General features: G+C 36.7%; 2 protein-coding genes across 4 annotated transcripts in view; one reads left to right on the top strand and one right to left on the bottom strand.

The window, feature by feature from the left end:
• Nucleotides 1–5,834, top strand: part of ZNF711 (zinc finger protein 711) — an 86,391-nt gene extending 80,557 nt beyond the window's left edge. Inside the window, exon 13 of the mRNA XM_084788786.1 lies at nucleotides 3,574–5,834. Within this exon, the coding sequence (XP_084644912.1) occupies nucleotides 3,574–3,679 (106 nt within the window). The 3' untranslated portion in view covers nucleotides 3,680–5,834. The remainder of the gene's footprint in view (nucleotides 1–3,573) is intronic.
• The window catches only part of POF1B (POF1B actin binding protein), a gene marked incomplete at its 3' end in the record, with an annotated part of 73,574 nt that extends 51,796 nt beyond the window's left edge, over nucleotides 1–21,778 (bottom strand). For all 3 annotated transcript variants that reach the window (XM_084788791.1, XM_084788793.1, XM_084788792.1), the window contains exons 1-3: nucleotides 21,637–21,778; nucleotides 21,197–21,517; nucleotides 5,862–5,936 (exon numbers count right to left, since the gene is read on the bottom strand). In XM_084788791.1, coding sequence (XP_084644917.1) covers nucleotides 5,862–5,936; nucleotides 21,197–21,478 — 357 coding nt within the window. In that variant the 5' untranslated portion in view covers nucleotides 21,479–21,517; nucleotides 21,637–21,778. The remainder of the gene's footprint in view (nucleotides 1–5,861; nucleotides 5,937–21,196; nucleotides 21,518–21,636) is intronic.
• Nucleotides 21,779–26,145: the final 4,367 nt, after the last annotated feature.

Here is a 26,145-nt window from a genome sequence, read left to right as displayed (position 1 = left end):
GTGTAGGAGAGTTCAATTGGGAATTCAATGTTGAGGAGGTTGAGAATTCTGACCTACTTGCTATAAGTAATGAGTTGCATGCTGCCACCACAAAAACAGCACTAGGCAGCCACAATGACACTCTCTAGGAACATGAAGCAGATGCAGTCTTGAGCCATGGAATTCTTTGTAAAGATCTCCATTGCTTGCTTGCTTCTTTGTTTGTTTTTTTGTCCTCCATAGTATCCTTCAGAGGAAATCTTCAGGCTTGATATGATCAAAGACACTATTAAAACCATGCTGCAGGCAACTTGCTTGGAATGGAGCAGGGGCAGCTGGAAGTTCAGTGATTTCCTTGTGTTCTTACTTCTTTCAGAACTTACCTTTTCAAGCATCTCCATCATTCATAGCTGTGTCCTTTTCCACAAGGTTAGTGGCTTCCCAAATCTAACACCTTTGGGCTCCAGGTCCTTTGAAAATGCCTTCAATTCATGGGCAGGTTGGATCATCAAAGTTCTGCATTTCATTGTAATGTCTGCATTGGCACCAGACTTGGTGTGTGGTTTTGGTTGCCATAACTGTAGGTAATACTACAGACAGACCAGGCACTTCAGACACTCTTGTTGTCTGTGGGATCCTATTCTGGCTGCTCTTTGCTTTCAAAAGTCTGATTCTAGATGGTCCCATCCTGGGGAATGGTGGTTTAAATGAGAAATTTCCCCTATGGACTCAGGAATCTGAATATTTACTTGGTGCTCAATTGGTGGTACTGTTTGGATAGGTTATGGGATATTTAGGTGGGACAACTCTTGCTGGGGGAAGTACTGAACTAGGGATAGGCTTTGAAGGTTTATAGCTTCCTTTTCCAGCCACCTGCTGTAAGGACTCTCCTAACATTCTGCACTCAGCCTTTGGAACTGTAAAACAAATAAACCCTTCTTGTGCTGACTAGTTGTATGTCAAGTTGACACAAGCTAGGTCATTAGAGAGAAAGGAGCCTCAATTGTGAAAATGCCTTTATAAGATCAGGTTGCAGACAAGCCTTTAGGACATGCTTTTAATTAGTGACTGATGGGCAAGGGCCCAGTCTACTGTATGTGGGGCAACCACCTCTGGGCTGATGGTCCTGGGTTCTATAAGAAAACAAGCTGAGAAATTCATGGGAAGCAAGCCAGTAAGCAAATACCTCTCCATGGCATCTGCATAAATCCCTGACTGCAGGTTGCTGCCCTGTTTGAATTCCTGTTCTGCCTTTCTTCAATGATGAACAGTGATGTGAAAGTATAAGCCAAATAAACCCATTCATCCTCAAGTTGCTTTTGGTCATGGTGTTTTATCACAGCAATTGTAACCCTAACTAAAACAGAAGTTGATACAAAGATAGTGGAATATTGCTGCAACAGAACTGACCATGTTGTTTTGGGGAGAGTTGTGGAAGGACTTGGGAACTTTAGGCTAGAAAAGTCATTGAATGCTGAGAGCAATGCAGGCAAGGGAGGTCTGGCTTCAAAGATATGTAAAGCTTCTATCAGGTCATTTGTGTGAAGGATCTGTGGTATCTTGTCAGCTAGAGGTGAATAATCGGCTGTGACTAACAAGAGACCTTTGCCTTGTTATGACAATGGATGCTGGTCAGCTGGAGCCGATGAATCAGCTGTGGCTAAGGACAGGTCAGCAACCCTGAAGTGAAATCTTCTAGGAAGTGTTTCCTAAGAGTTAGCACACAGAAGCTTTGTTCTAGAGGTGCCTAAGTTAGCAGCCAGAGTTTGTGGAAGAGTTTGCCAGGTGGCACTGGTTTTGAAGGCATGAAGGGGTAACGGAGAAGAGCTGAGGCTTGGGACAGTGAGAAGCCAGGAGAGGCCATTGATAAAGGCACTGCCTTAGTAGCTGTTGAAGCCACAGGATTTAAGGAGTCATGAAGAGAGTTGAGGCTTGGCATCATGAAAAGAGTCCAGGAAAGGCTACTGATGAAAGTGCAGCCCAGTTGAAGAGACCCTCAGCAGTTTGGAGTTGCCAGTACTATGGGATAACCACCAAGCACAGCAGCACGGTAGAGTGGAACCAGGAGAAGCAGTGTGTGGTGCAGACAGGGGAGCCAGATAAGTGACCTAAGCCCTTTGGAGGAGCCCAGAAGATCATGTGTGGGTCCAAGACATTGGATACCAAGTTATTTACAGTTGGAGTTTATTTTTGTATTTCCTTTCAGATTGTGAGTATGCTTTGTTTCTTCCATTTTGAAGTAAAGAAATATTTAACATATTTTATAGGAGCCCACAACTGAAAGACATTGGAATTTAAAATACTTCTGATTTTTTAAAGAGACTGGATATTTCAAAGAAATTGAATTTTTAAAAACTGTGGGACTTTTAAAATTTTTTGATGTTTTATATTGTAATATCAATATTAATGTGTGATTTGGAGGATGGACAAGAAAAGGAAGGTTGTGGCTTAACAAGGAGTTATCTGTGTGTCAAGTTGGCAAGAGGTCAGTTGTACTGGCTAGTTTTATGTCAACTTGGTAAAAGAGTCATTAGAGAGAAAGGAGCCTCAATTGAGAAAATGCCTCCATTAATATCAAGCTGTGAGTGAGCCTGTAGGACATTTTCTTAATTAGTGACTGGACTAATGGAGGGGCACCAAGACTGTGAGCAGAACCACCCTTGGGCTGGTGGCCCTGTGTTTTATAGACAAGCAGATTGAGCAAGGCAAGGGAGCAAGCCAATAAGCAGCACTCCTCCATGGCTTCAACATCAGCTTTTGCCTCCAGGTTCGTTCCCTGCTTGAATTCCCACCCTGACTTTCTTTAATGATGAACAGTGATTTGGAAGCATAAGCCAAATAAGCCCTTTCCTTCCCAAATTTCTTTTGGTCATGTTGTTTTATCACAACATTAGTAACCCTAATTAAGACACTTCCCTAAGTCACTTTTGGTTATAGCGTTTTATCATAGCAACTGGAAAGTAACTAATATAGTGTATGGAAACAATTATCATTCCAACTTATAGTCCTAACCCCCACTGTTTTCCCTCACCAAGGACAAAGACTTCTGTCATCAGACTTGCAAGGTGTAGGAAGCATATAGGTATTTGTGCTCACAGATAAGCCCTAGGGGAACCAGGGATGTTAAACATGCAGAGTTGTCTTTTCAAAAGGAGAGACATATAACTCAGTTTGGTTTTGTTTGTCCAGAAAGCTGGGAACTGATGCGGTTAATATCCCGGTGACATCTGCACTATTTGTCTGACCAGGCAGCATGGGCTCTCCCAGACTTATGTTTATCTCAGTCAATATATGGCACAATTCTCCCAGAGACCCTTATCATGAACATTGTTGACCTTGAGCCTGCTTCTTTACTTAATTTATAGAACACATTTTTATGGAATACTCACTTGTATTTTACAAGCGTTTCAATGCAATCACGTTTTAAGCTTTGTTGTACACATGGGGTTAGGTTACTTATCACCTGAAAATATTTTCCAAATTGTGCTGTGCTTAAATCTGTCTAAAATAAACTGTCCAGTGTCAGACTCTAAAAGTTTGAACCAACACCAGCTACTGGGTCATGTTTAACCAGACTTTTTGTTTACCTTACAGGGACATCGTGCTAACTATGGTTTTTGCAAAGACTCCCACAGCAAGTCATGGAATGAGACTGATTAGCTTAGACCCAGATGGGGGATATGTAAAGGCTTTAGAGTAAGGACTTTCAACAACCTCGACAATGACTTGGGTATTTGTATTCTTCCCATTGATACCAGCTTTGTGAAAATCTAGAAAGTTTCATCAATCAAGGAGAAAAGATCTGGACCAAACATTCTGTAATCAAGTATGCCCAGTCTCTTGTCTGATTTACTTTTTGGAGAAAGGTTGAAGGTGCCTGCTCAATGGTCAAATGGTTCTCTGCTGCTTCTTTGGGGGGAGTTAAAAGCATTTCTGACTGGAGTCACTTTCCAGGTTAAGGTTATTCTCCAGATAATGCTGGCTGATGTGGCAACATCAGGCATACTGGAGACCACATAAAAATGTGCTATGCAAATATGACTAACAGCAACTCCAGAAGCAACAGCAGTAGCTTAGTGACTAAGTGTTTCTCCATACTTTTGAAACTATACTTGGTGAGACTTGCATGTTGGATGCATTCCCATAGGATTAGAACAAAATACTGCTCAAAATGAGTCAATTAAAATTTTGGCTTTATCTGGGCATGGTAACATACAGCTTTGAATATTCATTCTGTTGGAGGTAAAGAGCCATAGATTACATTAAAAGAGACAGAAACCATGTATGTGGTGATGCAGACCTGTAAATTATACTTAGGAGGCTGAAACAAGAAGGTATAGCTTTCTAGATTAGCCTATTGTACATACCAAGACTTTGTCTCAGGAATTTACCAAAAAGAAAGAAAGAAAGTGAGGGGATAACAATAGAGATGTAAAATGAATAAATTATTTAAATAAATAAATTTAAAAAGAAAGAAAGGGAGAGAGAGAGAGAGAGAAAGAAAGAACGAAAGAATGAAAGAAAGAAGAGAAAGTTAAAATGCTAGAACAAATTCGTTTGTAAACTTTTAATGGGGAAAGGTCAATATTGTAATAGAAACGGGTTGTTATATATCAGTGAGAAAATATCTGTAAATTAATATCAAAGTGATCAAATATATGTACAAAATAAAGCTCATGAATTGTGAAAGAAGGATGGGAATGTGGGAAGATTATAATCACCAGAAATCATGGAGATCTGCAACAAAATATTATTTGCTGGACATGACAAAACCATTACACACATGAATTCACAGTGTATGTGACTACATGTATAAGATCTGTCCAAGATCAAAGTAGCCAAAACACTAATATGGTTCGGGTAGGGTATCATGAAATCCTGCCCCTATCTAAGGAGCTTGGGGATAGGAACTGAAATTTTTGTCATGGATGTGGCCTCTGAAAATCTACTCATGTTCTAGCAGAGGGTCCAACACCCATGCCCATATAGGAAGCATCCAGTGGACTCTGCAAAAATGATAAAAGTACATGAAGTAGGGAGAAAAAGGTCTTGGGAGGAAAGGATAGGAATTTAAGGGGAAGGAATAGAGATCTGATTTGGTCAAAATGCCTTATACGCATGTATGAAGTTCTCAACTAAAACGTGAGGGGAAAGAAAATGGTTAACAAACCTCAAACTATTCAACAAAACTAGGAATTAGGATTTAACAACAACAAAGTACCACGTGTTTTCCTGAAACTTAAAATAGCATCTTCTCTCTTGTCTATACCCTAAATTATATGCTCCTCTTGCATGTAACTACACATTTAATATGCTTGAATTTTATTTCTTTAGAACTTTACTTTTTTACACATATAAATTAGCTAAAAATTTTATTATACTATTATTAATTACAGCTTTCATATGGATATACAATACTTACAGTAAAACCTAACTCAATAAGTAGTATTGTTAGGCCATAAAGGTGAAAAGAAATAAGAGTGTGTATGTCATTAAAATTATACACTCATAGTAAAGATAATCTCTTGCCCAGTAAGTATAAATGTTAAAGTACTATCAGTTCCTCAATCAATCCAAATTCATGTATTTTATTTGTATTCAAACAAAAACATTTCAAATATCTAGTCACTAGAAGAGTCTCAGCTAAAATTCAACTACACTTAAACTAAAGACAGTGGGTAAGAGAATAATGGAAGTAAAAATGTAACTCATGGCACTTACTATACAACCTTCTCATGGGCAAACCTATATTCATATATGAGAATGCCCTCTTTTGTTTGTGAGCTATGACATTTTGTGAGGGTATAGTTCTATAAAAACTTAAAACACACATACATAAGAAGAAGAAAAACATGTCTAATGTAACAAACAATTTTGTTTACCTGCTCAGCATTTTGGGTTATATGTAGAGTGCTTGGTGCACAGGTAGATATTTTCAGAGTTGGAGAATGAAGCTCCTGTTGAGAAGAACAAAGGGTTCAGAAATTGTTTCTGACCACTGTACTTTGAACGTCTCCAGTTTCTGTGATTACTAGCCCACACAATTAAATGAATCTAATTAGTCACAAATAAGAGCATTGTATATAGGTTTTCTTTGATGATGTCTATCCAAAGGACACATTTACTGAATTACTTGGCCAGCTTTTAAAATAACCTAATAATAACTTAATTTCTAGAGCACTTTTGTAACAACACAATCTTGTATTATTAGGTTTCCTTTTTCTTCTTTGAAAACTGTGCTAATATATACCATAATAATATTATATGTCTGATGTGACAAAATGAAAAATTTGTCAAGCAAACCCAAAGATAGATTATCAAAATAATAGATGAAGCTATCTTTGAGAACTTGACTGTTATTCTTAGTTTACTTCAAGTTGGCTCCATCGTAGTTTATCTCCTCTGCTACCAGTGTCATCCTGGAGCCAGTAGTGCTGTTTTAAAATCATTCACAAATGTGAAGGACGGTGATATTCATAATGATTAGACAAAATGGTTACCATTTTGGCTATACTATCATTCTTTATATTTCTCCCCAAGTTAGGAAACATACACTGCCTCATTAGTGTGTACAGGGATTTTTTTTCATGGTACTGGAGATAAAAGTCAAGACCTCATACATTGCTAAATCACTTACCACTGAGCAACTGCCCCATCTTTAGATTGCACAGAGTTGATAGTATTACTCAAGGTCTTCACACCTTCCTATAATTTATAATGGATTGATATGCTTCTAGGATATTTTCCCATAAACACTGACATGTTTATTAGAAGTCAAAGTACAGTGTAAGTGTAACATGCATTTTAAAAAACATTTGCTCAAACTGGAGAATCCTCTGGAGACTGGCACTTTTTTGTCATTTTGTCTTCAACTTGTTACATTTCCATCTTACCCTTCCTTTATTTCAAGTTGAACAATACAGATTCAGATATTTTCTGGGTGCCTCTGAATAGGCTCCTGGATTTACTGCTAGAATCTAAAAACTGTTCAGATAAATGCAGAAGGTTACAGACTGTAAAGCAAATAAGTACATCTTCTTCATTTCAGAAAAATGATTCCAAATATAAGCATGTGCTAATGGATCTGGCCAAAAGATAATGGAGAAAAAGTGGGGGTTTTTTGCTCTACATGAACTTAATTCTTGTGTTTTTAAAAGATTAGTGAGAAATTTTACTAGCATACTAATTATACAAAGTAAGTGGTTTCATCACAATAGTCACAGGCATATAATATACTTAGATCATATTTATCCCCTTTATTAATCCTGCAGATAGTCATTTCCTGTTCTATAAGAAGTGAAAAAATGTTTGTGAATGAATCACCAAAGAGCATGTTATAATTTTAAAGTCACTCCAAGAATAAGGATTTCTTTTTTAGTAGAGTTTGTAAGTTTAATGTTGTATAAATCACCTATACGTAAATCACTTAGACCTTTTATATTGGAATCATTAAATTAATGAGCCATGATATTTTTGGTTCATATGCCTTTTGTACCACATCTTTTTATTCCTGATAAGTAATTTATGGCACAAATGGGGTGTTTTGCTTATCACGGTACAGTAGATAGGTACCTGGGCTTAGAGTCAGGCTCCTTGTGTTAAAACCTAATTATTGTATTAGCCAGTTTGTGATATTGGGTAACTCATGTGTTTTCCATGAACTTCAGTTTCCTCACGTGAGAAACTACGTGTAGGTGTATGTAAGTATAGTTTAGACAATCCTTAATTTCTGTTCTATTTCTGACATTCTATAAACAAAAGGAGAGCATTATAACTTATTTTTCCATATTGGTTCCACATTTACAAAACAATTTTAAATTCTTTAAACTTGTCAATCTTCTTTTTCTTTGATGATGGTGATGTTACTAATAATGATTATGCTAACTCATGTTAACTCTGAGATTCTTTCTTACACCTATCTGAATGGTTAAGATAAAAAATTCAAGTGACAGCACATGCTGATGAAGATATGGAGAAAGGGGAACACTCCTACATTGCTGGTGAGAGTGCAAATTTGTACAACCACTTTTGAAATCAATCTGGTGCTTTCTCAGAAAATTGGGAATAGTGCTATCTCAAGATCCAGCTATATCACTCCTGGGCATATACCCAAAAGATGCTCCACAATACAACAAGGACATTTGTTCAAACATCTTCATAGTAGCCTTTTTCATAATAGAATCTGGAAACAGCCTAGATGTCCCTCAATCCAAGAATGGATAAAGAAACGGTGGTACATTTACACAATGGTATACTATTCAACTATCAAAAACAAAGTAATCATGCAGTTTTAAGGCAAATGGATAGAACTAGGAAAGATCATCCTTAGTGAGGTAACCCAGACCCAGAAAGACATGCATGGCATATACTCATTTATAAGTGGATATTAGCCATACAGTACAGGATAAATGTACTACAATTTACAGACCTAAGGACATTAAGTAACAAGGCGGGTCTAAGGGAGGATACTTAAATCTCATTCAGAAGGGGAAATAGAATAGACAGTAAAAGCAGTTGAAGGGAGGGAGCTAGTAGGAGAGGGAGCACAGAGAGAAATGAGGGTGAAGATCAGACCTGAAGAGAGCTGCAGAGAGAGGACAGAGGGTCTGTGTGGGGCTCTACTGGAAAGGTTCAAGTCTGGCATTTCCAGATAGCCAACTGAGCACAGTCTATTAAGGTGGGCTTCCTTTATCAAAGGGGTTCTCTCTTCACCTGAGTTGTGGATGCTGAGATTCCCTAAGGAGCATCACATAGCCCTCAGGGAAGAATACAGGCCCAACCCTTTCCTCATAGAATCTGTTCTGCAAGCACCTTGCTGAGAATTCCTGGAAATACCCCACCCTATGCTAAAGAGATCTTGGCTATTAGCAAATGACCTTTAATTGTACCTGGAAGTTCTTCTCACACCCATAGGATAATTAAATACTGTGTTCTTCTTGTGACAAGACCCCATGCTACTGCATGTAATTTAGGTAGTATACCACTTCATGTAAATCAAGTGTCCCTAGCACCCTAGTCCAGGTAAATCCAACATTCTCACCCTCAAAACACCTTCAACTCTCCAAGTTCTATAAATGTCTCTAATTCACGAAGTGAATTCTCATTGTGCCCATTCCTCTACCATGACTGTCTGAGACTCCATTTACACTGGGGAAGGGAGGGCTCCCGTCCTTGGAGAATCACTGCTGGAGTCACAGCACTGGTAAGGCAGTGATGGCAGAACTGCCTCCATAGCCACTGAAGGCCGCTTCAACTTGACAAGCTTGGTGCTGATCAACAGCAAAGCACTACCAAGCCTGTATCTCACAGGACCTGCCTTCCAGCTGGTTACAGGCATCCATCTGCCTTCATCCGCATCCTCTGTCATGACTTGCATAGTGGCTTGACAAAGGGCTGTAACACTTTTGGTATCATCATAGGCCTGTGGAAGTCCCAACTTTCCTCTGCCATTGGATACCAGCAATCTCATTCTAAAAGAACTTACAGTAATGCTAAAGGGAAAACTCAATTTCCACCTCCCGCTGTGAGACCTGGAACTTCGCCTGGTGCATGAACCTCACCCTGAGTTCTTTAAGCTGTCCCTGAGTGAGAAGCAAGACCTTTTATCTTGAGGTCCATTTGTTCTCATGCAGAAGCAAGCAGCACCCAGGCCTTCCTACCACAGCCTGACAATGAATGACAGGACTGAAGAGAGAAGAAAAACCAGAAAACGTGGGTGAGGGCATCTCAGTGACAAGCTGGACACCTAAGACAGGGTAAGCTTCTGGGAGAATATGGAGGTGACTTAGCTGAGACTCCTAGTAGCAGGGGTCGTGGAGACTGAAGAAGATACCTCTAATTAGACAGGACTCCTAGTGGATGGAGGGGAACACCAACCTATCCACAAAACTTTCAACCTAAAATTTACCCTGCCTACAAGAAGTGCAGGGATAAAGAGATTGAGGGAATGTTCAACCAATGCCTGGTCCAAACTAAGACTCACCTCATGGGAGAGAGCCAACCCCTGACACCATTAATGATACTCTGCTATGCTTGCAGACAGGAGCCTAGCAGAATTGTCCTCTGAGAGGCTCCAATGAGCAGCAGATTCAAACAGAGGTGGAGACTCACAGCCAAACATTGGGCAAAGCTTAGGGAGTCTTTGGAAAAGTGGGCATGGGGGGAAGGATAGAAGGACCTGGAGAAGATAGGAGCTCCACAAGACCAACAGAACCAATTAGCTAGGACCCAGGGGGGCTTTCTGAGACTGAAGCACCAACCAAGGACCACATATGGACAGGACCTAGACCTCCTACATAGATGTAGCTGATGGGCAGCTTAGGATTTATGTGGGACCTCTAGTAAGGAGAGCAAAGCCTGTTTCTGACATGACTCTGTTGCTTGCTTTTTGATCACTTCCCCCTGGCAGGGCTGCCTTGCCAGGCCACAGGAGAAGAAGATGCACTCAGTCTTGATGAGACTTGATGTGCTGGGGGGGGGGTTGTTGGGGTCTTCCCTTTTCTGAGGAGTAGGGGAAGGGGAAAGAAGGAGAGAAGGTGGAACTGGGAAGAGAGTGAGGAGGAGGTTATGATAGGGACATAAAGTGAATAAATAAAGAAAATAATTTTAATAAAAGGTTTCTATATCAAACATCTTTCATAGAGTTTAAAATCCAATACTTAAAACAACCTCATAAGGAAGGTACCGGTACAATCCTTTATACTTATAAATAATTTTAGACAAAGCAGCCTAATTTAAGAGATGACAATCATTCAGGTATTATTCAAACCGGGCCCTCTAGAGGAGCAGACAGGATCTTAAATGATGAGCCACAGCTCCACTGCTCATACAGGTATTATTAGGTACTATAATTTTAACAAAAGTAGCAACAGCTCCAGAAATTGTGCATATAATCACTTTATATTTTGCCATAGTCATAATTTGCTTGATTATATTTTCAGTTTTACAAATTATAAGGTAAATTGTGATTAGATGTTATATGAGGAGACTAAATAAATTTTTTTGCCTCTTTAAAATTATTTCTTGTGAAAAGTAGCATTTATATTTTTGGCTTTTAGAGAATAAATTGAAGTCATTGTGCATACTAGAACAAGTGGACTACCACTAAGCTATATCCTGGGTATTGTTTTCTGTGGTAGAATTGTGGTATGTAGCCCAGGCTGACTTCATAATTCCCCTGCCTTTATTTACAGAATGCTGAAATTATAGGTGTGCTTCCTCATACCTAATTGAAAGGCAACTTTTGTATTCTTGAAAATATTATATCTGTCTAAAAGTGATTGCATGAGGAGACAACCCTGATTAAATTATTTAAGTTGCTATAAATTCAACAAAGGATATATCTACACTGCATGATACATTTGCAAAGAACAACCACAGGGCTCTAAATCAAATAAAACACCAAAGTTCTACTTACCACTTATGTCACTTAATCCCTTTAATATTTCAGGATGATTCTACTTTTTCTTATAAAATACATACTATAATAATGAGTCATCTGTTCTTGTGGTTCAGATATGATAAGTATCATTTTGTTGTCAACTTACTTTACACAGAAGTCTGGTGAAATCAGTGTTCATAATTATACAGGTCCAGTATAAAATCTAGATCTGTTTGTCCTGTTCTGCCCCCGGGTAATGATTTTTAGCTTTGACACAGTTGTAACAGTATTACTCCTTCTCTTTGTCATCTTCATCATTTACTTTTTATGAAGTAGACATGGCATTGGAAATTTTACAATCAGAGTGGGTTGAAATCAGTTGGCTTTCTGAGAGATTTTCACCACATCACTCAAGATAATTTTCTGCGTCTTAGCACATACTATACCAGAGCTAGAAACTTTGGTTTCCAGTAGAGAATTCACTATTCACAGAAAAGTGTTCATTTTCAACTGTTAAAATAGCTATGTTTTTTCAGTTAAATCACTTGAAGTGTAACTGGCCCAAGTTTCTCAGTTATTTACTCTAATGACAGTGCTTGTCAGTATCACAGTGCAATGGAAAAAGAAAGAAAATCAGAAGCTGGAAAGCTGTTATTCTCCTCTAGACATATAGGAAATCTGTAAAATGTAGGCTATGTTCTGCATTCAAGGATTATTTGAGGAATGGAATTAAAAATCATAATGGATGCTTTTTTGTCTTCTAATATATCTTTATGCTGTTCTAGGGTGATAAAGATATCATAGTCACCAAATAACTTATCATAATAAAAATATAAATGTTTAAAGTGAGAATCTGTATTATTAAATTAATATTAACTAAAGCAGATAAATTGATATAATGGAAATAGCCAAAGTAAGTTTCTAAATTCAATGATTTGTGATTTATTAAAATAGCTATGCTAACTTGGACAAGTTATCTTGGGCTGTTGGAATATTGGATTTTTTAATTTGTATTTTTGTTTCTTTTTTTTTTCAGGAATCAGAGTTGCATATAGCAACTCTGTTCTTAAACTTTCTATTAAGCCAAATATAATTTTTAACTTCTGATTCTCAAATGGATGTGTGGACCAGAGCAGTTTATGTGGGTGTTGGATATCACACACAGGGATTCATGCATGCTAGGCAAGCACTCTATCAAGTGAGCTATATCTCCAGCACTCTTTATATGTGTAATGGGTATTAATTGTTATGTAAGATAGAGGTATAAGGATTAACAGAATACATTCTCTGTTCTTGTCAAACTTATAATCAGGTAGGAGATAAAAATTTACAAATAAAAGTGAAGAGTTATAAGGAGTTTACTACAGGAACTTTAAGTGTTAAGAAGTAAAGTTAACTTTAGATACTTAAAGATTGGATCACAAGGAAACACTTGAGGAGGGTAGTAAATTTCGCTACAGTTTTGTCATGTGTAGATTGGTGTGATGTGTAAAAACTGAGGGCTTATTTAGAGAATAATGTCTTATATTTGGTCTGTAGCACAGGGCAGTAGAATAGAGTTTCAACAAAATAAGGTCCATAAGAAGCAGCTCACAAGTAGATCTGAAAGTCAAACAAAGAAATTTATAGACTGAATGTCACTGAAAGTTTAATGGGGAGAAAAATAAAATGAGGTGTTCATAGAAAACCTGAAATTTTTTTTCTAGAAAAAATTAAGGTGTAATTGAGTTTGCAAAGAATTTAAAATAAAGATAATATATTTAAAATAATTTCTACATCTGATGTAGTCATTTTTGTATAGCTTGATCAAGTACAAAAACAAAAACAGGCTAAAGTATAAATTGTTTATTTTGGCTCATGGTTTCAGAAAGCCTAAAGTCTTGTGTATTAAAAAAGGAAAAGGTGACAAGAGCTTGTGCTGGAGCAAAGCTGATCACACCATTCAGATCAAGAAACAGAGAGAGAGAAAGAGAGAGAGAGAGAGAGAGAGAGAGAGAGAGAGAGAGAGAGAGAGAGAGAGAGAGAGATCATATATATATATATGTTCAGGGATAATATACACTGAAGGATGTAGTGGCCAAAGTCACTATCCAAAGTGACCTTATTCCTTTACACAGGCCACATTTCCTTTAACACTTCTATACTCTCCAAAAACAGGTGTTATTAACTCAGGAATAGATGTTTAAACATGAGCTTGTGGATGCCATTTCATAATCAAGCCACAATAAATCCAGGCTAAAGTTTGTGTAAAAAGATAAATGGGTAAGTAAATGCTCTGTTTGAAGCAAAAATCATCCTTTAGAAATTTTCAAATATAGTTTGGTGTGTAGATGAGTACTGAAGGGTTATAATAGTTTTTACAAGAGAATCTTTGGGCACATAACTAGTATATCAAACCATTAGAAGATTATAGAGTAAAAATTAATAAACAAAAGAACTTCACTTTGCCAGAATTTTACCATCAGGGCAAGTACATGAAATATATCTAAAAGAAAACTAATTAACAGCTTCAAGCAACAACAGCTCAGAGAACTGATATGATGACCTTTAACATCATATGCCATAACAATTGTGACAAATATTTATCCATCAAAACTGCAAACCAAATACAAACAAGTTGATTTCAGATGCTTAATAAGACCTAAGACCTGGAAAACAAACTAATTGACTCATTGAATAACTTTCTTATGTTTATTATGTTTATTTTATGTGCTGTTCACATTAAAAAAAAAAAAACAATATGTGCCCTTCTAGTTTAATTTCAAAGAGAGGTCGACAAGAGTGACATTCTGAAATAGTTCCAGTTAAGAACTGTGTCTTTATAAAAACCATGTTCAGGAATTTAGGAAAGCCATAATTGTAGCAAAGGAAGAAATACTAGAGGTATGGAAGAAGAAGGCAGGAAGAGAGGAAGGAAGGGGGCAGAAAAGTAGAATAAAAAGAAAGAAAAGGCTTAGAGATTCTATTTTCCAGAACATTTACTTGCATTTGTCATTGAGTCTTGATTTTTAGAAATAATGTGTCAACCTTTAAGAGGTGTGAACCCTGCATGGAATAAAGACCACAGTGGTATTATATTACTCAGTAATATGCATGTCACCCTCTAGTTAATGCAAACTAATATTAATTGTAAAAGTAGACTAAATCTAGAGTGGTTGTGGGTGAAAAGATGCAGGATAAGAAAAAAACTTAAAGATGACTTTATAGGTGCATTGGAGCAGGTGTAAGTAGGATCTGAGTCATGATGAATTATTTACAGGACCTGGAATGGAAATAACAAAGTTGGAAGTGGAGAAAGGTGGCAAACTGAATTTGTTTAGGAAGCAGTCATATGGATATCTGGAACAGAAGATAGAAAGATGTAGCAAATGGGAGATAGACTGAAAGAAGCAGGATGGGAGGTCCTAAAAGGTTTTTTTTTTTACATCATCAATGATATCTTGTGTCATTTAGATAAAAAAATTTACATGAAGGTAAAGGGGGGGTCCTATTCTTTCAGTATTTCCATTAAAGTTATCCCAGAGCATTTGAACTTTTGAAATAAGCAAAAGTTAATTTCTTGCATCATCATCTATTTTGATAAATAATCAGTAAAATTAATGGAAAAAGATTTTTAAAATTAATTCTGAACAACAAAATTTTTTGCTTCTGAGAAAGAACATATTTCAGACAGGTATTATTCATGCTACATTTTCTTAGAAAGTCTATGATGTCTTTAAATTCATTTTGTAGTTAAGGCTGGACTCATTCACTGACTGTAGTCCTCCTACCTCAGCATCCTGAATGAAGAGATTTATACCATGTCCATTATATATTTTTATTTATGTTCACCTATATTATCTTAGGTAGTTTGCAATGGGTACATACAAAAGAAAATAGTGACGAAATACAATAATGAATCACCTAGCACAGGTTTTATAATGTAAATGAGTCAAATTCACATACCAAGAATATTACATAATGGTCATAGGTATAGACCTGCAACTAACTGCTAGGTTTAAATCCCAATTTTAGTATACACTAGCCACATGGAATTCCAAAGGTTATATTACATCTCTGCACCTCAGGGACTGGGTCTGTAAAAATGGAAATGAAATAGTACTTCATTTAGTGGATACCTTCTCATTTACCTCATTCAGTAATCACTGTAGTCTGAAGAAATCTATTTATTTTTCTTTCCTAATAAGTGATGAGAGGTTAAAACAAGTCAAGTGACTTATTCAAGGTTATACAATACTTAACACTTACCTATGTGTCAGGCACTGTACTATATGTTTTCCACTGTATGTAATCCCATGTGGCTGCAACAATAACTTATGAGTCCCTTATTATTGTTATCCCACTTTATAAATGAGGAAAATAACAGATACAGCTAATGAGTTCCTGTTCTACGAATTAAATTCAAGCTTCAAATCTAAACTGCATTGTTTCAGAGTTCTGTTCTATTATATTTCAGCTGAACATTTAGTATCTGAGCATTTAAATCCTGAACATTTAATACTTAGAGCTCTGCCTAAGACATTTCATAGAGAGCAGGTTTGTATGAATTTTCTATGTAACAGTTGTTTAGACTGCAATATCACAACATCCTCGAGCATCTCTTACTGGCTTTCACTTACCTCTTGGTGGCTTTGGCCAAAACACTCAAGATATTCAAGCAACAGAGAAGAAATAAATAAATTAGGTAGTAGAGAATATTATATGCACAGCAGAGGACTTTTTCACTATATACTTGGAAGAATGCTGCAATGAACATGAAATATCTTCATGATTTTTAATTTGACTTTTAAATCTTTCCTTAAAGACTAATACATATTGTCTACCAGAGAAGATCATGGGAGTTCTTTGAATCCTCTTGTTAGTCCCAACACTTATAAGAATAACTGAAAATAATAATACTTAGTCAGAAAATCTATAGGTTCAGTAATTTCAAAGAAGCAGTTTTTTTTATTTTTATAGTACTTTTTAATTCAAAGTAATTTTTAAACAATATATTCTGATGAGTTTCCCCTCTACCAACCACTCCCAGATCTTCTCCAACTCCCCAGTTACTCAATTCCAGGCCTTTCTCCCCCCCCCCTTCTCTCTCTCTCTCTTTAGAAAAACAGGCAAAACAATAATTAAAAATAAAAGCAAACCAAAAATTAAAAAACATTAGAAACACACACGCACACACCACAGAAAAGCACAAAATCTGAAAGCACAATATAATTTAAAACTACTTGACATTTATCCTTATAAAATTTCCAAAGATAATCTACCATTTGAATAAAGTCCCTGAATAGTGAGGAGACCATTTTTGTTAGAACATTTCAAAATCAGTAGCATCATCAAACACCTGCCTTAGGTTATTGTTGAGATGTTTTTCAATGTTTTATAAAAGAGAGGACATGTAAATTACCACCACCTTTTTTTTAGATAAGACAAACACTTCCTTAAATTAGAATAAAAATCTATGATTCTGTTGTCAGGTAAAGAAAAGAAAAATAGTTCCTTTCTTTCTTTCAAGCCCTAATACTTCACTTGAGATGCTTACTCCTGATTCTTATTTTCTCTCTTTTTTAAAAAAGAAAACTATTACATGAAGAGGTAATAAAATATATACTTCTCTTTTCAGTGTATGATTTGCGTCTTTAGCTTTTACTAGGAAATATGTTCCAAACAGTAAAGAAGAGCTTCTACTGGGATAGTGCTTCTGATGTGAAAGGTCAGTTTAAATATATTTAGAAAGGCTTTAACTTTTAAATGAAGCTTAAGAGCATGGCAAATCTCCCAGTGATGAAGAAAGAACAGCAGACAAAACGTTTTTTTTTTTTTTTTCTCTTTTTCCACTGGCTACACTCCATGCCCATCACCACATCACAAGGACAGCTTGTGAGTGCTGCTGCCTGAAAACTGGCCCAGAAATTTATCAGACCTGCCTTAACAAGAGACAATTGCCATGAACATTTTCACCCAGCAATTAGGTGCACTAACAATTTCTAAAGCTTCATTTAATTGTAAGCACAAAGGGGATGACCAACTCTGAAAACATCAGCCCCTTTATCCCATGACCTCATTCGTTATTCAAACAACCTACTTCCCTGAACAATCATTCTCTTTTCTGACCACACCCTTGAACAACAATTTCTCAAAGCAACACACCCCTTCACACAGAACAGGAACAATTTTCTGGTAGTAAATAGAAATCTTAGCACAGAAAGGAAGTCATTCATAGTCTCTGTAACCAAAGACAAAGGAAAATACATTGTAAACAAATTTTTACCCCAAGTGAATAATTCTTGGCAAGGGAAGGTCATTTACAAATTCACATTTACCCTAGGCTAAACTCTGAGGTTAAATTTTTTGTTACAAGCTTTCAAATTAAAAAATAATGTTAAACTTTTCAAGCCTAATATCAAAACCCAATATTTTGTTTAAGAAAGGCCTCATGACAACATATAAACTAAATTTTTTAAATGTAGATAGGCATATGGGCCACTGACAGCCCAAACTCTGCATGTTTATCCTCCAAGTGGACTTTCTTTGGATAAGCAAATGGTGTTTAGCCCAATCACAACATTTCCTGTAAAATAGGCATTTCAGAAGCATCTGTTCACTGAATGACTGGAATTTAACATAGTTAATTTTGATCCATTTTTCTTTCTCAAAACAGTTTCTCAGTATTCATGGAAAATATCTTGACCTTCATGAATACTTAAATTAGCCAAAGGAAAAAATATAAGTCCAATGAATAATTCACACCAGTGTTGTTCATTTACAGCACTATGCCATTTTGAGTTAATTATGGTGGTTTAATATTTAAGTGTTAAGGATTGAATTCTAAAGAGTTTTGTTGTTATTGTTTTCTTTAGTTTTAAGTAGCTCCTGGAACATTATTCATTTATTTGTAAAACCACATTGAGCTTAAAAGTGTTTCTGGCTTTGTATGATTATACTTGTTCCTGTGGGTAAACCTCATTATTTAAATTTTACTATTAACTCAGATAACTTACTAGCAAGTGGTAGCTACTATAATTTTATTTGAGAAACACTCTATTAATCAGACAAAATAATAACCAAGAAAACCATAAATATATCTTATCAATTATAGATAAAAAATGAAAGAAACATTATGTCTCATATATATAGAAATATAAATATGTTTATATCTGTAAACATAATTTTACTACACAAGAGCAGAGTAGTAGAAAACATATTCTAAAATGCCAGAGATAGAAAATGCTAAATAATCATAAATGGCATTTAGTTAAGTCTAAAATTAAGATTAAGATTTTGGAAAGAAAGCAGAGTTGCATGAATTGTTTCTCAAAGGGAAAATAGTTTATTACTGACAAAACTGATTTAAAAATCTGAGTTCTCTAAATATCGCACATTCATCAAAACAACGTAAAAGTTTAGTTGAATTCATCATGATCAAAAATTGAATGATAATTCTTCATTACTATAGGCTTCCCCTATAGTAAACTCTTATATACGCATAACTGCCACGTATCAACTTACCTAAAATATAGCATATTAGAGATAGATTTTTTTAACTGTAATGGGAGTTTTGAGTAATATCTACTGCCTTGTGCCTGGATGGTATGTAATAAGCCATTTTGTCAGCATGAAGGTAATTTCAGGTCTATTTAAAACCGACGACTATTTTACATAATGTACAACATCATCCACAACAAACAGGAAGGAAGGAAAACTAAATAGAAGGGCTTTTATTCATTGTCACTGAAGTTTCTAATCTTAAAAAGCTGTTTTGTTGTAGCCCCTTTTAGTGGAATTCATATCCAAGTCTATTTGAAAATTTATAGCCAAAGTTTCTCTTTTCTAACAAGGGAATAAGGTTTCTTCTTCTTCCCCTTTATCCCACAGCTTGAATCTCATCTCCTTCATGTTCCCTCATTCATTATTTTTATTTCTCTCTAGTCATAAACAACTCCAGACTTCACAATGAATTCCATTCCTATTTCTTATCTTAGCTACTAAGGCCACACTTTCAGCCCATATGGGCATATATGTTTTTGTCTTTTTCTACAAGGAACTAAGTTTCAGGATGCAAAGAGGCTTAGAGGGATCAATTTGGCAAATTCCATATAAAAGAAGAAAAGTTTTATAAAAAGCTTAACTATATTAGTTTGACCTTGACATTATTATTATTAGGAAGGAAAGTTAAACCAAAGAATAATAAAACACAATTCTCAAAAGTGTCCTATACTCAATATTTGTTCATTTTTCATTTGCTCCGAAGTGTGTATCTATCATTCTTTTACTAGCATATCCACATGAAAAAAAAGCTGTGCCTTGAAATAACTTAAAAGTATGATGATTTCAACATTCTTAAGATAATAGTAATTGTTTTTAACCATTGTTTTGGAGGTATTAAGGATCTAAGATGATATCAGCTTTGTTGTTCATTAACATGCTAATGTTGAATATTGGAATGTAAATTTGCATCACTATGCTCACTTATATAACTTGTTTTTTTTTAACCCTCATAGTTTTCTATTCCTTGAACTCAATACACATGAAGGTTTTTCAAAGCTATAGACAGAAAGGGTGTGGGTGAGGTGAGAGAGGAAGTGGTGAAGATCTTAAAGAAGTTATGGGAAGGCACTAAACAGAATATATTCTATGAAAAAAACCTACTTTCAATAAAAGGAAAAGAGTAAAAAAAGAAAATTGCTGTTATTAAATCTGAGATTTGTTTTGTATTTTCCCTGAATTAAAACTAAGTGTTAAATAAAATAATACTAAAATGATTGTCCCAATAGTTTAGAAACCATATGTATCTTTGAGGAAATAATTTTTTTAAAGTTTCACTGTACACTTTAAGACTGCTGCTTCATATTCTACTTGAAGTATGGGCTGTGGAAAAAGAACCTTACTATTTCCAATTGATATAATAATGTAAGACAGGATAAGACCCCAGTCATTCATTTATGAGGTCTTCACAGTATAAATATCTTGAAAATACAATTTCAGTTTGGATAGAAGCTCACAGAAAGCTTAAAGGTATGTGCATTTAATATAAAGAGAGTTAGAGAATCAAAGCAGACATTAAGCTGTCATTTTATATCCTCTCTCCACGTTATTTTTCATGTATTTGCAAGACTATTAGCACAGGTATGTATGGTAACAAAAACCCTTAGAAACAATTTATTTCATTTTCAAGAGTGTCTTAGAGATCCATCTTTTGTTGCTTTCATACAATACTTGCTTGCCTTTTTTTTCGCTTTTCAAATCCTTTAACCTGACTTCTCCTAACATTCCATAAATTATACAGCTAGTATGTGTCATTTTGACACATAAGAAAATTCTAAGACATGTGCACCTGTCATTTATCTAGGATCAAGATACTATTACCTGTACATAAATAACTACACGTCACTCCATATATGCTATTGTCTCTACATCATTCTATTTAGCACAAAACACCTGTTTGCTCCTGATATAAAGTGACTCTGTTGGGAACTGTTCTAAAAATAAACCTATTGCATTCAAGTTGATGACTGCTTTTGCCCTTAAAGGCAAAATGCTTTGCCACTTAGAACATGTTTTTTTCTATCAATTTCAATTTTTAAAATGTGTGTTCCTATGCTCTGGTTAGGTTGTGTAAATCATAGGAATGGCAACCAACCAACCAACCACAGGCACCTGTAAATGAAAAAAGAAAAAAAATAGCTAAGAGACAGAACTTGGGAGACTGTCCAATACATACATAACTGCAATCCACCAAGAGCTATCCTGTAGGTTACAGCAAATGAAGCAGAAAAGAAGAGAAGTGAGATTCAAGAATTGTTTTCCTTTTCCTGATAATCTGGAATAGCTGTCTTTTATTACCTGAGAATGGTCGCTCCAAACCAAATTTTGGTAGGAGGAGGCAGGTTTGAGTTGGGAGAGCACTTCCCGTGAGCCGAGGGGGTCCAAGGCCTGCACCACTTTGTTCATAGGCCCACTGTAGGTTCTCACTCGTTCATACACTACATTTTTTTCTGGAGGTTGCTGGGCTTGACTTGACTGCTGGTAACAGTGGTAATGCTGAGGCTGGCACTGCAGGACCTCAGTGGGCTGCTGGGTCCCACAGCTACTGCTGCTGGTCTCACTCCAGTAGCTTGAGCTCATCTTCTCAGTGGTCAGAAAGGGTTTCCCCAGGAGCTCTCCCTAAGGAATAGACATAAAAAGATGATAATGTGGCAGGCAGGCAGGCAAGCAGGGACACGCAAAGGAGGCCTTTATCAACCACCTTTTATCCCTGGTGGTGCCAGTAAAAGATGAGTTACCTGAGCAGCAGCAGGAGCAGGTCTGGCAGCTGCAGAGTAGACAGCAAAGTATTTGAAATGAAATGTGGAGCCACCCTGGGAGATTGCTCCAGGAAATGGTACTGACACGCCCCAGAGGGGCGGGTTCACCCAGCAGGTTTGCGTGCCAGGAGAGGCCCTGCCTTGCCACAGAGATAGCAACAAGCCTTCCCAGTAGGTAAAGGAGTCTAGAAAAAGCCTAGACAGAAGTTCAGGGCAGGAGCACTCCTAGGATTTGAAGACAAACGCGATACCAATGTCAAAACCTTTTAGAGAAAAAAAAGCGACTTTTCCATGGCTTCTAAACTTAGCCAAGGGGTCTCAAGCCTGAGCTCTCATTCTAGGATCTTAAACCACATTAAAGGGTACTGGCCTAGGGACAAACTAATTTTCAGAGACAAATTTGCATTCTTCACAAACCCCTGGCGATAATGCAGATAAAGCAGATTGCCATGGGGACTCCAAGACATTTTCTCTAATTTGTAAACCTGTTTATCTGGCTCCAGTCATAGTACGTATTTTGAATGACACTGACAGAGATGTATCCAAAGGACTGAATGTCTGACTAGAAATTGGAGGTCGCTGTGGGAATGGTTGGGGAAAATGGTACCATTCCACAAATGCTTTGTGTTTTGTGTTTTGCTTTTAATGAGTTGCAGTTTTACACAGGAATTTGCTCTGACTTCCTTCCTTCCTTCCTTCCCGCCTGCCTGCCTTCCTTCCTTCCTTTCTTTCTTTGTGCCTGTGAAAACAGGGAGTTCCATTGTTGTTAAAGGAACTGTATATACCATTTGAGTCTTTCTGCTTCTGGGTTAACTCACTCATTATGATCATTTCTAGCTCAATCCATTTATTCACAAATTTCGGGAATTCCTTGTTTTTAATAGCTGAATAGTATTCCATAGTGTATATTAGCCCAAGGGGCATGTCCCACGAAAGCCTTCACTTACCAGGAAACTGAGACAGAGGGGAGGACATTCTAGTGGGACTCTAGATGAGAGAAGCATGGGAGAATGGCAAAGTAGAAGGATCCAGAGGGTCCTAGAAGCCTACAAGTAGAACATTATGATAGGCAGATTTGGGCACAGGGGTCCCGCTCAAACTAAGGCACCAGCCAAGGACAATACAGGCAGTAAACAAACCCCTACCCAGATCTAGTCAATGGTCAGAACATTCTCCACAGTAGAGTGGAGAGTGGGATATGACTTTCTCACATACTCTGGTGCCTCCCCTTTGACCATGTCCCCTGGAGGGGGAGACCTGGTGGCACTCAGAGGAAGGACAGCAGGTTACCAAGAAGAGACTTGATACCCTATGAGCATATACAGGGGGAGGTAATCCCCCTCAGGAACAGTCATAGGGGAGGGGAATAAGGGGAAAATGGGAGGGAAGGAAGAATGGGAGGATACAAGGGATGGGATAACCATTGAGATGGCTTTCGTGGGACATGCCCGTTGGGCTAATATGCAGATATAAGTGAGTATATACCATTTGAGTCTTTCTGTTTCTGGGTTAACTCACTCATTATGATCATTTCTAGCTCAATCCATTTATCCACTTTATCTTCAAGAAGAACTTTCCTTCTGGCCTTTCCCGCCTGCATGGAGGCAAGGAAGCAAGCAGAGAAAACGGCCATCAAGTTGGGACCCACAAAGCAAGAGTCCATTCCACAAATGCTGACAGCAGAGAGACCTGAGTCTAACACACACAGTCATCTCACAGCCACCTTCCTTCCCACCCAGATAATAGAGCACTTCACTTGAAGTTTTAGGGAACACAATGCTTCCCAACATCTGTCTCCTCCTTGTTTCTCTTCCCCACCTCCAGCAAACAACCCTCCCTGCCGCCCTGCATACCTCAAGAGAGAGAGTGTGCATGTCTGCGATCAGACCTGGGACCACTAAATCAGTTTTCAATTGCTCAATGCAAACCCAACTAAGACATCTCTTAGGTGAGAGAAGAAAAGGCACATTTGAAATGACAAGTTACAATTGACTTTAAAAGTAATCTGAATTTTTATGGAAGAAAGGTATATACAAAACACCTGAAAATTAACCTGTAAAGTAACTTGTTCTTATTACACATTTCTTGCTATGTGAAGAGGTTTCATACACACTTGTTCGTTTAGATGTTGTTCCACAGCATCACTGTAAATTACCTGAGAATGGTGGTACATGACCATAATTCCAGTTTTGTGAGACTGAGACACAAGGATTGCTATGAGTTTGAAGTCAGTCTAAGCTAAACAATGAATTTCCGTCCAGTATAGGCTACAGATTAAAACCTTGTTTCAAAAAATAAAAATAAAACAATGACAAATTAATTAGGGGCACATAACCTATTAAGTACTGGGTATAATCTTAGATCAATAACTCATTACTAACGTTGGCTATCTAATTTTTCATAAGCTTTGTGTGAATGGAGACAGGATATAAATGGTGTCATCTAGTTAACATTGACAGAAATGTAAATTTAATATGCACATACTGCTGTTAGTATCAGCTGCCAGTCAATAAATCATTTGTATGTAAAGAAGAAATTGAGGTGAAGAATGGAAAGTATTGTCCTCATAAAAATCTTATCTTCCCTCTAAATTTCTTAGAAATAGAGGCCATCGACTTTGATGTAGTTAGGCCACAATTAATGTGTGATATTGATATACTCCCTCAGTCTTTACTTGTCTTCCATCGCTGTTTCCTAGCCCTGGGTATAAGAAACACAACTTGAAGTTCAAGAATAAAGAAATGAGCTTAAGCACTACCAAGAATTTAATCAATAATTCTCAAAAACGTTTCAGTTCCTTCTCTGGGAACTCCCTTGTGAATTCATGATCTACATTGCCAATTGTTTTTATTTATAACTAAACACAAATGCACTTATCCATGTAATAATAGTACCTGTACCATTTTACACTTGAAAATCCAGTGTTCTAGAAGCTTTATGATTGTACTCTCCCTCTACTTTTGGTAAATGGGGGTAATGAGAGTTCATTACTTATTTTTAGCACTAGACTTGTTCAGAGAATGCTTGATTATATTTCCAACAGTTCTTTGCTTCACTCTGTAATGTAGATATTTTATATTTGATACCCAAAAACCTAATTTATAATGTTTGATTTGGGGGAATAGAACAGATATTCCCTTAGAAGATAATTTAATTATAAGAGACCTAAAAGTTATATTCACTGTTCGTAGCTATAAAAATTATTCATTCTTTAAGAATGCAAATTAAGGGGTTTGAGTGACTACTTAGCAGTTAAGAACACTTGCTGCACCTTCAGTGGATTGGGTTCAATTCCTAGCACCCACATGGTGGGTCACAACCATCTGTAACTACAAGTACAGAGTAACTGATGCCCTATTCTAACCTCTGAGGACACCAGCCATACACATGATACTCATACATACATGCAGCCAAAAGACTCATACATAGTAAATAAAATGTTTTACATCTAAAAAGAAAAGTAGTTAAAAATTCAAGCGAGTATATACACAAATAAAGCAGAAAATGAAACTTCTATATTAATGACAGACATAAGGATTGAAATATCAGCTACATACATTAAAGAAAATAAAAATAATTTACATTTTGGCTGAACATTTTGAGGGTCATTTAAAAAGTATTGATTCCTTTAATCCCAGCACTTGGGAGGCAGAAGCAGGCGGATCCCTGTGAGTTCAAGACTCAGCCTGGTCTACAAAGCAAGTCCAGGACAATCAAGGCTACACAGAGAAACCCTGTCTTAAAAAACAAAAACAAATAAACAAACAAAAGTACTGATTTGCTCTACAGAGGACATGGATAAACAAACTCAGAGTCTCTTACAGTCAAAACTCAGACCACTCATGTCACCACCGATGTGTGAGGGGGTGGGGGTGGGGTGGGATTTATCTTGCATGCTAAGCAAGCAGTTGTTTCATCCATGGACACCATCTGGAAGCCCTGTAATTTAATTCAATTTTGTCTGAAAGCCTTAATGCTCTCTACTTTAATGTTCCCAGCAACCAGTGATCAAACAATTAATTAGCATGCCAAAAAAGGCAAACCATGTTAGGAGTTATATGCTAGAAAAAGAGGAAAAAGACCAGGTGTGTAATCGTATCTGTCTCACAAACTTGTTAAGCTCAAATACAAAAGTGCTTGCTAGTTGAAATATACTACCCAGGTATAATGTTGTAAAATACATTGTTCAGAGATTTCAGTGTAATTTTTGTAAATAAATCAATTTGGAAATCAAATTACCCAGTGACATATGGCCCTACTTTTTAGAAACTTTAGGTACCTGAAACCATTAAGATAAAACAAAGCACCAATTAATTTATCAAAATTGACGCATAGAACTATATTGGACAATTAAACAGCAAAGTCATTATAAATTTGTCACCAAATACATTTCATCAGCATCAGCAGTTTTTATGTGTATTACTAATCCTTTACTCCACCTTCTATTTTATAAGGATGATGCTTAGATCTATCTCTAGCCCAGGCTCA

This window comes from Acomys minous, assembly GCF_964271855.1.
Source record: "Acomys minous genome assembly, chromosome: 7".
NCBI lineage: Eukaryota > Metazoa > Chordata > Mammalia > Rodentia > Muridae > Acomys > Acomys minous.
Note: the sequence above shows the minus strand (reverse complement) of the source record. Positions and strands in the feature narration are given on the sequence as shown.